General features: G+C 50.6%; 5 protein-coding genes across 5 annotated transcripts; 1 reads left to right on the top strand and 4 right to left on the bottom strand.

Annotated features, from left to right (window-relative positions):
• Positions 1–297: 297 nt before the first annotated feature.
• Positions 298–1,389, bottom strand: COCVIDRAFT_95151 (hypothetical protein; the record flags this gene model as incomplete). Its single annotated transcript, XM_014702748.1, has 2 exons — positions 298–448; positions 590–1,389. The coding sequence occupies 2 exons, from the start codon at positions 1,387–1,389 to the stop codon at positions 298–300; spliced, it is 951 nt and encodes a 316-aa protein (XP_014558234.1).
• A 479-nt stretch (positions 1,390–1,868) lies between these two features.
• COCVIDRAFT_36439 (hypothetical protein) lies at positions 1,869–2,885 on the bottom strand (the record flags this gene model as incomplete). The annotated part of the gene is made up of 1 exon (XM_014702747.1): positions 1,869–2,885. One exon carries the CDS (start codon positions 2,883–2,885, stop codon positions 1,869–1,871), a length of 1,017 nt encoding a protein of 338 aa, XP_014558233.1.
• Positions 2,886–4,413: 1,528 nt separating this feature from the next.
• Positions 4,414–6,371, top strand: COCVIDRAFT_14690 (hypothetical protein; the record flags this gene model as incomplete). Its single annotated transcript, XM_014702673.1, has 3 exons — positions 4,414–4,703; positions 4,999–5,039; positions 5,086–6,371. 3 exons carry the CDS (start codon positions 4,414–4,416, stop codon positions 6,369–6,371), a joined length of 1,617 nt encoding a protein of 538 aa, XP_014558159.1.
• Positions 6,372–6,747: 376 nt separating this feature from the next.
• Positions 6,748–7,884, bottom strand: COCVIDRAFT_94982 (hypothetical protein; the record flags this gene model as incomplete). The annotated part of the gene is made up of 4 exons (XM_014702746.1): positions 6,748–7,031; positions 7,102–7,650; positions 7,713–7,764; positions 7,840–7,884. 4 exons carry the CDS (start codon positions 7,882–7,884, stop codon positions 6,748–6,750), a joined length of 930 nt encoding a protein of 309 aa, XP_014558232.1.
• Positions 7,885–8,371: 487 nt separating this feature from the next.
• On the bottom strand, positions 8,372–11,410 carry COCVIDRAFT_25307 (glycosyltransferase family 35 protein; the record flags this gene model as incomplete). The annotated part of the gene is made up of 8 exons (XM_014702689.1): positions 8,372–8,791; positions 8,841–9,761; positions 9,790–9,893; positions 9,943–10,166; positions 10,213–10,750; positions 10,805–10,882; positions 10,934–11,135; positions 11,219–11,410. 8 exons carry the CDS (start codon positions 11,408–11,410, stop codon positions 8,372–8,374), a joined length of 2,679 nt encoding a protein of 892 aa, XP_014558175.1.
• Between the last annotated feature and the right edge of the window lie 1,306 nt (positions 11,411–12,716).

Raw genomic sequence — 12,716 nt, 5'->3', positions numbered from 1 at the left:
TTTGTTTGGCGATGGGTGTAAGGTATTACCCTTGGGCGACATGGATTTTGAGCGATATGATTTTCGAGCGGTTGGATTTTTTAGCGACTGAATTTCTGGTGATCTTTTTGTGGATTTTTCTTCTCCGTGAGGAGATGTTGTTTTGAATTTTGAGATACCCAAGGGGTTTGCATAGCGATAGCTACTGGCATTTGTTCTTATTCACAATGGAAAAGCTTGAATTTACATTAACAATTGAGTAATGGAGCACTCAACTTCTGAACCAAATCTTTCCCCACCCTTATGTGTCTCATGATTTTATCCTCTCTTCTTTTTCTCTCCCTTTTCCTTTTCCCTCATTTCCCTCTTTTCCCTGTCCCTCTTTTCCTTCTCCCTTTTTTCCTTCTCTTTCTTTGCCATCCACTCCCAGTGCTTCTGCTCCTGCTCCTTCTGCCTCCGCTCCTGCTCCCTCTTATCCGTCTCTATCTTTTCCCTCTCCAACTTTACCATCCACTCTCGGTGCTTCTGTTCGTACTTCCTCAGCTCTTGCTCCCGCTCCTGCTCCCGCTCCTGCTCCCTCTGCATCTGTTCCCTCCGGCTCTGCTCCCACTCTCTCCTCCTCTTGTTCCACTCCAACCGCGCACATCTCTCTACGTCCTCTGGCCACGTCGCAAAATGCCACCAATTTTCCTTTGCAAACGCAATCGCAAGCGCAAGCTCACACTCTCTATCCTGCGGCATCATCCGGTTTGCGAGTAGGCTCAGCAGATACGGGTCTGGGCGCTCGCCGCTACGCCAGTCAAGAGGCATCAGTTGGAGGACTTCCAAGTAGTGGCGATAATTTGCGCTGATATCTGCGCAGAGTTCTTGTCTGCGTGCTTTGCGGCGTTGGCGGAGTTCCTCATCGGTGGGAGCAGTGGGAGTAGTGCGGGCGTTGTGGGTGCTAGTAGGAGGATTGAGAGTAGCGCGGGAAGTATTGACAGCAGTGGGAGTGGTGTGGGTGGCATCAGGAGTATTGCAGATGGTACTTGGGCAAGAGGAAGCATTGGATACGGTGCGCGGGGAGTTGTGGAATGGGGAGAGATGCCCCTGTGAGGCCCTTGTAGGTGTCTGGGGCTGAAGAAGGGTCGAAAAACCTCCTGTGGAAGGATTGTAGTGATCAGATAGAGCAGGAGCAGTATTTGAGGGATTTGGTGAAATAGTCCCTGGACTCCGTGGTGGCTGTGTATGCCGAGGTTGAGCGACTGAGAAAGAACCCTGCGTGGGAGTAACGGGGTGACTTGGTCTTGGAGATGTAGTAGAAGTCTCCTCTAAAGGTTCTGGCGTGCTGACTGTAGGACCTTCTGATAGTGAGCAGGGCGGAGACTGATTTCTTTCTTTGGTGGGTATAGGCCGAAGTATTGGGGCCATTATTAGTTGATGTCAAGGCTGGTAGTACAAATATCTTCGATTACGGCGATGATTTGATGTAGCTGCAGAGATATTGGATGTGATTGGGAGAGCGATAGTGTTGCTCTAATGTCGCTGTTGATAACGTCAGAGGGTTTTTGTGTTCTTCGCATGCTATACTGTTGAGGGCGAGAGACACGCTTCCCTGCTTGGATTGAATACCCATGTTGCTGCCATTCCCGGAAAATTTTGTTCTGCATATTGTGAACTTGCACCTGTCGCACCTGGTTACGACTGACTTTGCTGTTGTGAAACTGCCTGAATAGTTGCCAATTTACCTGCTTAGCGCCTACCTTTACTCAGTCACTCTTTCGCTTCGAATGTCATGCTGAGGCTATAGGGCGAAACGTCGCCCAATCAACGATCCAAACAGGAAAAGATACATAGAAAGTAAAAACAGCAACACACTTAATTATACTACACATCTGGGCAAGAAGGTCTCATAGCTTAACCTTCTTCTGATCCCTGATTTCCTGAGCCATTCTGACCATTGCATACAAGCTCTGCAACCTTGGCATCTCATAGCCTCTCTCCCTAGCAATCCTCAATGGATTCCCTAGGATCACCTCAATCTCCATCCTCTTTCCCGCTTCCCAGTCGATTGCCATACTTGGCTTGCTGCCACTCGTATTCTTCAACGTAGACTTGATGATTTGGTCAGGGGTGGCGAATTCTTTGGGCATGGGCTGGCCGAGAATCTTGGGTGCGGTCTCGAGGATTTCGGTCATGACGCCTTTGAGATGGCGCTGGACTTCGGGGTCTTGCGACATGAGATTGTTTGGAGAGCAGAGGATGAGCACAGAAGTTGGGTTCATGGACGCATTGATGGCGATTTTGTGCCAGCGGACCAACTGGAGCTTCGCATGTGAATAAGCTTCGGCGTCTTTAATGCCCCCCTCCTTCAATAGCGCGATGAAAGCGTTGTTCTGTTCAATGATACGTGAATCAGTGTCTTTGGCTGCTCCCGTGTCGAGATGGGGTAGGTAGGGTCCACTGTTAATGCGCGTCCATCTATTGTGCTTGATGAGACCAGGTTCTGGCTGTGCACAGGTTGCTATTGTGACAGCCGAGCAAATGGCGGCTTGTGGGAAGCGCTTTGCATATGGGTCCTCGACGCCCAAACCGTTTTGTATCAACACAATGGCAGTCTTGTCGCTAACGAGGCCTTCCAATATCGCCGAGTCGTCGCTTACGTCCGGTAGCGCCTTGGTGCTCACAACGACATAGTCCCATTGGATTGCGCTCTTTCGCGCTTCTTCGGGGTTGGGAAAAGTGTGCGCTGGGGTGAACGTGTAGTCGCCATACTGAGGAGACGTGACTTTGAAGCCACCCGCTTTGACCGCCTTGTAGTTGGAGCGGCAAATCACCGAAACCGAGGTACCAGGTACGAGTGCGAGGCGCGATGCATAAAAGGCTCCGATGGCGCCAGCGCCGACTATGAGGATGTTTACAGACATTGTGAGGTAGGTTGTAGTAGGGGAGCTGTCGACGTCCGTGTCTGAGGCGCGGGAGCTCTGTCTTATCGATAAGTACGAACGAGCTTAGCCTCGGTATCTTGACCCGGTAATTTAGCCAAGCTTCGATAACGACTATGCAAATGTTAACTGCCTCTTGTTCTTTGCCAACATGTGTCTCGTCCCTGAAAAATTCAAGATACTTGAAAATCACATCACTGGCTCAGGCGGTTCCATTTAGTTTCGAAGCTTTCTGGCATCTTGGATTTGTTCTTCAATAATGAGCTGAGATGGTGATTGAAACACCAGTTTGAAGCTAGGGACGCTACAGATGTGCATCACCAAGGATTCTTGTTTCATCACCTTGAACTTCCATTCTCTCCAGTTCTCATGGTAAGCCTGTACAGTTTCAGAGAGCTGTTCTTTGATAACGTTCCTCCCACTCTCACCTCATTTCAGTACAGCGGGTCTCAGCCAGGCTTCCATGGTATTGGACTTGTTGTTGGCTCTGACTCGCGCAGCTGACGGTTATTCCTGGACCATAAGGGCTACGATTAGAGTTTTCGTGTCGGCTTCTCGGGAAGTTTTGCAGTTTTACAAGTGAAGTCTCTTTGCGCAAATATCATGGATGAGAGCGGAGTACTTCACAAACGTTGAGGAAATGCTCGTGAATTGGCGACATGTTGTTTCTCCAGTTCTTCATCGGATACATTTTCTTACGGAGAAGTGCTAATGCATATAGCTCAATATTTACTATCATCTTCTCGACATTGATTGGCAACAGAAAGAGTAGTCGGCCCACTTGCACAGCAAAGTCTCTGATACAATTCAAAACTGCGAGAAGCATGGTAGAACAATGTTCAATGATTGACATGTCAATTTGTAGGTGAGTGGGAAAAAATGACAGTTGTGTCATATAAATTCAGCATCTAACCAGCAATGTGGTAAGGGTATTCAGTGAGCTACCATGGCTTGCAACGTGACCAAGGTCAACACATTCGATTTTGATCTCAATTAATCGTCGTTGGACAAACGGACGTCTAATCCTCTGATCAAACAACACAACGATATTCACTGTGAACGAGAGAGCTAAGGATACATGGGCAGGGCTAGACGATATTCTACCGGCGTCAGTGACAGTTCACGATCTTATTAATAACCTTCCCACAGAGGCCATGATAATATGGTACAAACACCCGAGACAAGTATTGGCGCGCTCCATTACTGCAACATTGCTGAGCAATAAGAACTTCTCCAGCCATCCTCGGGATACGCGGGCCAATTTTTCAACATCGACAAACGGAGCGCTGATAACAGGTTTCTAATCTGCATTCCACATGGCTGTCACAAACGGGCAATTCATAGACCATTCTGAGATATGTTGCTCCCTTCACTTTCACCACCTTACCCTCATCGACCGTGAGTCAAAGCCACAGTGACCGCACACGCACAAACGCCACCGGCTTCCCATCAAATACGTCACATCTCCGAGTCTCTTCTACACCTTTCCATGCACCAATTTTCCACCAATATGTCCACCAATATGTCCGCAGTCAAGTCAGAGAACAACGAGTGGTCTCCCCAGACCGTACTCCAATCAACCCACTCGTTTTTTTCTGAAAACCCTCCGTCGCTCATGTTGGAGAACCGAGAGCCTTCACACGATACTTCTTCAGTCCTAGCCGACGAGGTGGGAGACGTGAGGCCCTGCAACCGAGCAATCAATCTCGGATTACCACCTCTTCGCATGACCAGCAACGCTGCTCAGAACAACTATATTCGCGATGTCAGACTGGCCGATTATTTCTCGCCGCATCTACGGTAAGACATTCTTTTCCATTTCGTTACCCCTTCCTTCTCCGCAAAGCACGATATCTATTGTGAAATCCATGTCCGCTTCCATTTCGAGATCCATGTCCGATAACGTCTATGCTGGCTTTTCGAGGTTCGATCATTGACGGATTGGTAAATGATCGAATGCATACAAAGTAACAACAAAGGCAAAGTATAGAGTGTGGGAGAGCCGTGTTTTCATGTCCATAGCGACATCAAATTTGCTGCCAAGGGCGGTTGCCATGGCAGTCTGCAAACAAAAGAGTACTAACCAGCCCAATAGCGGTGGACAGCCTCCTGCCTACCATGCTATGAACGGACAAGGTAAGTCTTCTCAATTCGTATCTTCAGCAAGACTGACGTTTCACAGAGCAAACTCGCAACCCGTCGGTGCCTCAGCATAGCTCCCAGAACACGTCTCAGAAAATGGCTCCAGAGATGATCGGTCTCAAGAAGAACCTCAGCACCTTCAACCAAAACGCCAACAACTTCGCGGTCGTCCAGGCACACCTGTTCAACTCATTGAATGCACGCCTCGTCAAAGCTGAATATGAGCGCGACTGTCTCCGGGCAGCCCTCTCTCAGTACCAACACCAGCAGCCCGGCAGTCGTATGAGCACACCACAAACTGCTCCTGAGTTTGGCAGTCGCATGGCTACACCACAAACCGCCCCAGAATTTGGCCGTGCATCTCTCTTCCGCGACGACGGCGAAGACGCACAAATATCCAGTCCCATCAACACTCCATGCAAGCCACCCCAAGAGCCCAAGCACTTCTACAGCAGTCCCATCCAACACAACACCAGCTCCACCCCCTTCGGCTCCAAGCTCACCGGCAATAAGAACCAAAAGAAGCAACAAACCAAAGCCCGCAAAGACCTGAAAATCAAAGTCCCCGGTCAACTCACTGTGGGCAACCTGACCACAGGTCACCACCACCACCACCACCACCACTCCACCACGGCCAGCACGACAACCACGACAACCCTCACCTCCCCCCTAACCCCGGGTCGTATCGGCCCCCCAATCCCCCACCCACCCCGTCCCACAACCATAATCTCCAAGCGCAAAATCCACAACCTGGAAAAACTGCTTCCCCCGGCCACGGCCCTAATCCCGCTCATGCCCCTAACCGACACCGAGATAATCGTGTACTTCTTCCAATCCCTCGCACGCCCCATTGTCTCTCTGCGACTCTACGCGCGAAACTGGGGTCCCTCCAACATCTGCGACACGCTGAACGCGCACCGCGCCATCCAAGGCGGATACCTGCGCAACACGGCGAGCGTAAAGTGCACCACCGCCATTAAGCGCGGTAAGGAGCGATTTGGAGATGCGTGGGCGGATGAGTTGCGCGATGTTTTTGCAAATGCGGATGATATCCACGCGACGGATTTGATGCAGTTGAGTGAGGAGGAGAAGGCTCAAGCGGCGGATTTCAGAGTCAGGGATTTGAGCAGGGAGTTGAAGATGCATCCGAGGGGTGGGGTGGATGGAGGCGTCTTTACCGAGTGTGTAAAGTGGTGTGTGGAGAGGAGGGCCGGGTATACGTTGGGGAATGTGCATGAGTTGGCATTGGCGTTGAGGAGGGGTGAGGAGCCGGATTTGAGGGAGGAGAGTGAGGAGGAGGAAAGTGGTGAGGATGAGGATTCTTGAGGTTTGCTGTTTCGGCTTGAAAGCTTCACTCTCCTTGGTTGAGAGTTTTGGTGATCCTCAAGATTGAGACACATCAGTCTCTTGTCGTGGTTTGGTTGGTTTTTTGTCCTTTTTCATCATCCGTTGCTACGCCTTGAGCTGGCACGATAATTGTAATGGCAGGGGGAAATTTGTCTGGAGTTAAGATGTAAAGTAGAATGCATTAGAATAGTAATGCATGCAAATTGCTAATTGAAGAGCGTTTGTTGTGAATACTTTTTTTTTAGAATACTTACAAGTCAGTCAAACAGTATTTCCCAGGACGAAAAAATGACATGGAGGAAATTGATCCTCCTGTACCCTTCCAGACTCTCATGTCATCACTCCCACATATCCATCAACCCATAAGCATCATCAACATCCCACCCTTACCATCCGAGCCCCCATCCGCGGTTCCCTTACCCGCATCTTTATCCGCACCTTTGTTCGGTCCCACAGGACTCGTAGCCGCAAAGAACAGCACCTTGATCGCAATCGCAAATCCAGCATGCAGCACGACGACCACAACGAGCAGAATCTTGGACGTCTTCGCCTCAGTAGTGCTAAGCACGGGATAAAGGTTCCTGAGGAGAAACGCAGCGCTAAACGCAAGACCGACTGCTACAACCGTAAAGTTGACAACTGTTTTCATCCATTAGTTTCCCTCGGACCCAAACCCAGAAACAAAGGAACGGAAGAAAGAAGAACTTACTCCCCCACGGACTCCACGCAATCAGCGCAACCGCAATCCACACCAAATTCGCATACCCATAAAGACAACAACACTCGAGTAAATTCGCGCTCTCACTCCCATACCACTTGAGCACCCCCCAAAGCCCCACGGGCACAAACGCCGTATACCCATACACCAGTCCCGCAGCCCCACTCAACAGTTTAAAATCATACGCAAAATGCTCCTCGCCCTTGAGCGCAAGATACTGATTAATCGTACCCGTCAAAAACAAGATAACAACAACGGTAGTAGCAATCCACACGGGGCCGTACAAATCCGGGTTTCCCTCGAGGACGTCGAGGAAGTTGGCGCGCGGGTAGATGGTTGCGACGCAGCGGCGCAGGACCTCGGCGGTGTCGACGTCGAAGGCTTGGGCGTAGAAGTTGAGGGACCAGAGGTAGTGCTTGCGGCCTCCACTGCTGCCGCTGTTGTCGCCGGCGGTGGCGGGGCCCGGGAGGAACGAAGTCGAGGTGGAATCGGGTTGAATTTTTGGGGCACCGCGGCCGGAGGAGGGTTGGGTATCGAAATCTGGAGGGGGGGAAGGGTTGGTTAGGGGGTTGAATTGTATAATGCAGGAATCGATTGCTTACTGGAACTGTGGAATTCGAGGTCCTCTTGCAAGTCTGTGTGGCCTAGGTCGCCCTGTTGAAGTGAGTTGTCAGCTTGCGCATTTGCACAGTACATGTTGCTCTGGAAGAGCATTCAAATCAGACGTACCTCTTGGTCCACATCAACGACAACATCGTATCCTCGATTCGCCATGTCTCGTCGCTGTTTTGCTTCTTTTGAAGCACTGGTATCGTGTGTCGCGGCGGAGCTTTCGTCGCAGAGCGGCCAGATTGCCTAGATTGACGTCGCGCGTCGTAGTACGCGACCCGTGCGTAAGCTGGTCCTGCTGGGGTGTGGGGGACTATACTTGATTCGGAGCAGGCGTAGTTCAGGGTCTAACGGTCCTCACTCGCTCCCCATCAATTGTCAAAGTGCCTGCCATTACGAAAGGATTGTACTACTATCGCCTTGTTCTATATTATTTGGCTGTCAAAACTTGCTAGTTGGTTCAGGAAACAGCATATTCATTCTATAATACACTTCAACGAGCGACAGGCTGTAATTATTGTTCATGACATATCTTTCATTCATGATTACCGTTGTAAGGTGTACGAAAAAGAAAACAAGTCTAAGACTCTAGCTGCATAGTCTTGTAACATCTACAATAGACGGCCTGCCTACCTTCTGTCCTAGATCCCATTTACGGGGCTGGCTCGCTCTTGACCTGCAGAGGCTCAACGTTCCAGATAGCCTCTGCATACTCGTCAATGCACCTGTCACTCGAGAAGAAGCCCATGCGAGCAACAGTGGTGATGGTTTTGGTGGTCCACTCTTCGGTGTTCTTGAAGCTCTCGTCAATGAGCTCTTGCGTCTGGACGTACGACGCAAAGTCGTCTGATACAAGGTAGTAGTCGCCATGGTCAACAATGCCGTTGACAAGCGCAGAGAACTGGTCGGCATCGCCAAACGTGTTGTTTCGAATGGCATCAAAGACATTGGCAAGCGACGGGTCCAGCTTGTACTGCGAGTACATGTGTGCGTGACGAAGGTCCTCGACATCTTCGGCCAAGTTACCGAAAAGGAAGATGTTCTGTTCGCCAATCTCACGGGTAATCTCAATCTATCCAGAGGTCAGTCGAAGTAATCAGATTTTTAGCACAAAAACTTACATTGGCACCGTCGCATGTTCCAATAATGAGACCACCGTTGAGGCAGAACTTCATGTTACTGGTACCAGACGCCTCAGTACCAGCCGTCGAGATGTGCTCGCTAATGTCGCTGGCGGGACAGATGATCTCTGCTTTGCTGACATTGTAGTCGGCCAAGTAAATGACCTTGAGGGCATCGCCGACATCCTTGTCGTTGTTGACAACCTCACCAACCTTGTTGATGAGGTGAATGACTGTCTTGGCCATCCAGTATCCTGGAGCAGCCTTGCCACCAAAGATTGACACACGAGGTGTTAGCTTCTGGCGCTCTTCTGGGGACATGGCTTTGATCTGGAGGTAACGGTGGATGACACCGAAAATGTTCAGTTGCTGGCGCTTGTATTCGTGGATACGCTTGACCTGAACATCGAACAACGCTGATGGATTGACCTTGACACCGTTGTGCTCCAGAATGTGCTGTGCAAGTCGCACCTTGTTGGCGTACTTGATGTCCTGGAACTCCTTGCGGAACTCCTTGTCGTCCACGTATGCTTCGAGCTTGTTGAGCAGCGTGAGGTCCTTGAGGAACTCGTATCCGCCCAGTTTCGAGGCAATCAATGCTGACAGCTTGGGGTTAGCCTGGTGAAGCCACCTTCGCGGAGTGATGCCGTTGGTGACATTGGTGAATTTGTCAGGACCGTAAATTTTAACAAAGTCTTTGAAGATGGTTGTCTTGATCAAGTCAGAGTGCAGCTCAGCTACTCCGTTGACCTTGTGTGAGCCGATCAAAGCCAGGTAGGCCATGCGGACCATCTTTGGCTGCGACTCTTCAATGATGGACACACGTCCGAGCATTTCGCGTTCCTTGGGGAAAGTCCTCTCAACGAATTGGAGGAAGTTGTAGTTGATTTCATAGATGATCAAAACTGATGTCAGCAGTGTCTGAGGATAGTGATGGATTTCACCTTACCTGAAGGTGTCGGGGAAGGAGGTGCTGCATAAGCGGGACGGACCACTTCTCAAGTGCTTCGGGTAGGACAGTGTGGTTGGTGTATCCAAACGTCTTCTGGACAACTGTATTTTGTTAGCTTTACACGGCTTTCATCCTAATCTCGAGACTTACTGTTCCACGCATCATCCCAGTCAAGTCCCTCAATATCGACCAGTATCCTCTGGAGCTCGGGAATGGCGAGTGTCGGGTGGGTGTCATTGAGCTGGATGGCGACCTGGTTGGGGAATTCCTTCCACGCGCGCTTGCTCTTCTTGAAACGTCGGACAATGTCGTAGAGTGAGGCCGCACACCAGAAGTATTGCTGCTTCAAGCGGAGCTCCTTACCGCGGTCGAGGCTGCCCAATGTCAGTCACATGTTTGATAATTTTTGAGTATACTCACTTGTCATTGGGGTAGAGAACCGCCGAGATGGTCTCAGCACGCTGTTGCTCGGCCACTGAGCTCTCGTACTCGCCAGAGTTGAACTTTTGGAAGTCAAACTCGCCGCTAGCCGCTTTGCTACCCCAGAGACGAAGGTTGTTGCAGGTGCCAGTCTTGTATCCAGGTACTGGTACATCAAAAGCAACAGCTTGAACAATCTCACCGCCCTCCCAGGAGCTCTGCTGCTTGCCCTCGTCATCCTGCCAGCGGTTGACGTGGCCGTAGAACTGCACGTCGACGACAATATCGTGACGCTGGAACTCCCACGGATTGAAGTCCAACCAGTAGTCTGGAACCTCGACCTGGTATCCGTCTACAATCTCCTGTTTGAAGATACCATAGCGGTAACGTAGACCGTAGCCCCAAGCTGGGTAGCTTAGCGAGGCCATTGAGTCGAGGAAGCAGGCGGCAAGACGTCCAAGACCACCATTTCCGAGAGCAGCGTCGTGTTCTTGCGAGATGATGTCTTCCATACGGAAGCCGAGATCGCTAAGACCCTCTGTATGAGCGTTAGAGAGAGTGTGCGTTGCACAATTTGGAATGTCCGACTTACTGGTGGCAGTTTCTTTCTGCTCGACATTGAGCATAGCATTGTCTAATGCGCGTCCCATGAGGAACTCAAGAGAGAGGTCTAGTCCTGTCAGCCAATTGTTTTATACCATATGACTCGAGGTCTCTATACAGTATACACGCTTCTGATCAGCAAATGTCTGGCTCTGTTGTGTCTTGTTCCAGTCGAGAACTAGGCGGTCACGGAAGGCCAGGGCGGTTCCAGCGTAGGCGGCAGACTCATCGCAGTTGAAGAGCGAACGCGCGAGGGTCGTCTCGATATGGCGAACAGTATCTTTTGTGAAGTCATCTGGGGTGGAGAATGGCTTGGGCATCTGTTTGGGGTGATTAGTATGCACACTGATACGGACTTGCAGCACAGTTTGCAAAGACTGGCGTCAAAGGCCAATTGACTTACAAATTTCCTCCATGCTTCACGCTGAGGCTCTGGGATGCTTGCTTCGACGCTCTTGATCTCGCTGGGACCAAAGCCAGTGACGGTCCTCTTGTGCTTTGGGCGGCTAAAGGCGGGTCCAATGGGTCCCTTGAGATCGGCAAGCGGGGCACTGGTTGAGGGCTTCCGCTCGCGGGGGTTGGGGTTTGCAGCCATGATGGTAGGATGAAAGGGGGAAGGAGGGGAAAGTGGGAGAAGAAGGTCAATGGGGGAGAGGAGAGAGGATGGGAGATGAGGTGACACGACTTCACGCAAGGGAAGAGGTGAGGATCAGGCTGGCATGGCGGCAGTCTAGGGCGGATGGGATATATCAGGAGAGCAAGAGCAAGGGTGGCTAGTGAATCGCGGGGAAAGCAATGGAGCCCAGTATCTAGAGGCGCTGCTGACAGGCAGCATCAAGCTGTTGAGCTCCGTCGCATGCATCTTGTATGCGGGCAGCTCACGAACCAGTACAAAGTGGGGTAAGCAGCAACCCCACGAACCCGTTGTCCACCACTGAGCCAGGTCGTGACAGACGACGTGCCCAATAGACCCATGCATACACGTCCCTTGGCGCGAGTGGTGCGCGTAGTAGCGTGGTTGCGTCGTGGTTCCCATGGCCATATTGGAACGAAGCTGACGTCGACGTGCCCCTCTTGGGCCAAAATGCCCCTCCATACCATGGCTTCATGTGGGCATGTGTGTGTGTGTGTATATGTGTGTACGCATATATACTATAGGTGTGCATTGTATGCACCATCTCTGTCGTATTCCTTGCAGATGTCTCGATGAAACATCAAAAGCTTGTGTGCAATGGAAAACAGCTCGGGCCGGCTCCAAATGCTGTTCTGCTGTGGAATCGAAAAGTAATTTCACATGTCCTCATGTGGCTTGACGGTGGAGAGTGGCGCAAGCTTCCCATAACATAACGGGACTAGTGTTGAAAGTCTGCAGCCTCGCCGTCGTCACAACAATCAATCAATCCAAAACACACGTGACAAGCGCCTAGCCAGAATTTATTGTCACCCTAAACGCGTTTACCAACCCTGAACCAAACGACACAAGTTGGCACAATGTAAAAAAAACAAAATACAGTTCAAGGCAATGAATTGTCTTTTGCAAGTCTATGACCTGCTCACTACGAATATCAATACTGCTACTGAACTACCTCTCTACCGTGGGTATTTTTTGATACATGCAAAATAACAGAGGAACACAATCCGAAAATCCGCCCGTCTACTATATATATATAAATCCACAGTGGTCCACTTTGTCGGGACCGTACAAGTCGACGTGGCCGGGGCTGCCCGGCCCAATGCACGCCAAAATAACAAAACGCCCAAGGATGCGCAATGCGCACCATCATTAAAATGTTAGAAGCGCCGGAAGGATGGGGTATCGTGAACAGAGCCAGCTAAATGGAATGGATGTAAGCATGTGGAATTAGACAAGGTTCGTTTCGCGTAGAAATGGTGCCGTATGC

The sequence above is a fragment of the Bipolaris victoriae genome, assembly GCF_000527765.1.
Source record: "Bipolaris victoriae FI3 unplaced genomic scaffold scaffold_28, whole genome shotgun sequence".
NCBI lineage: Eukaryota > Fungi > Ascomycota > Dothideomycetes > Pleosporales > Pleosporaceae > Bipolaris > Bipolaris victoriae.
This window is presented reverse-complemented; position numbering and strand designations above follow the sequence as displayed.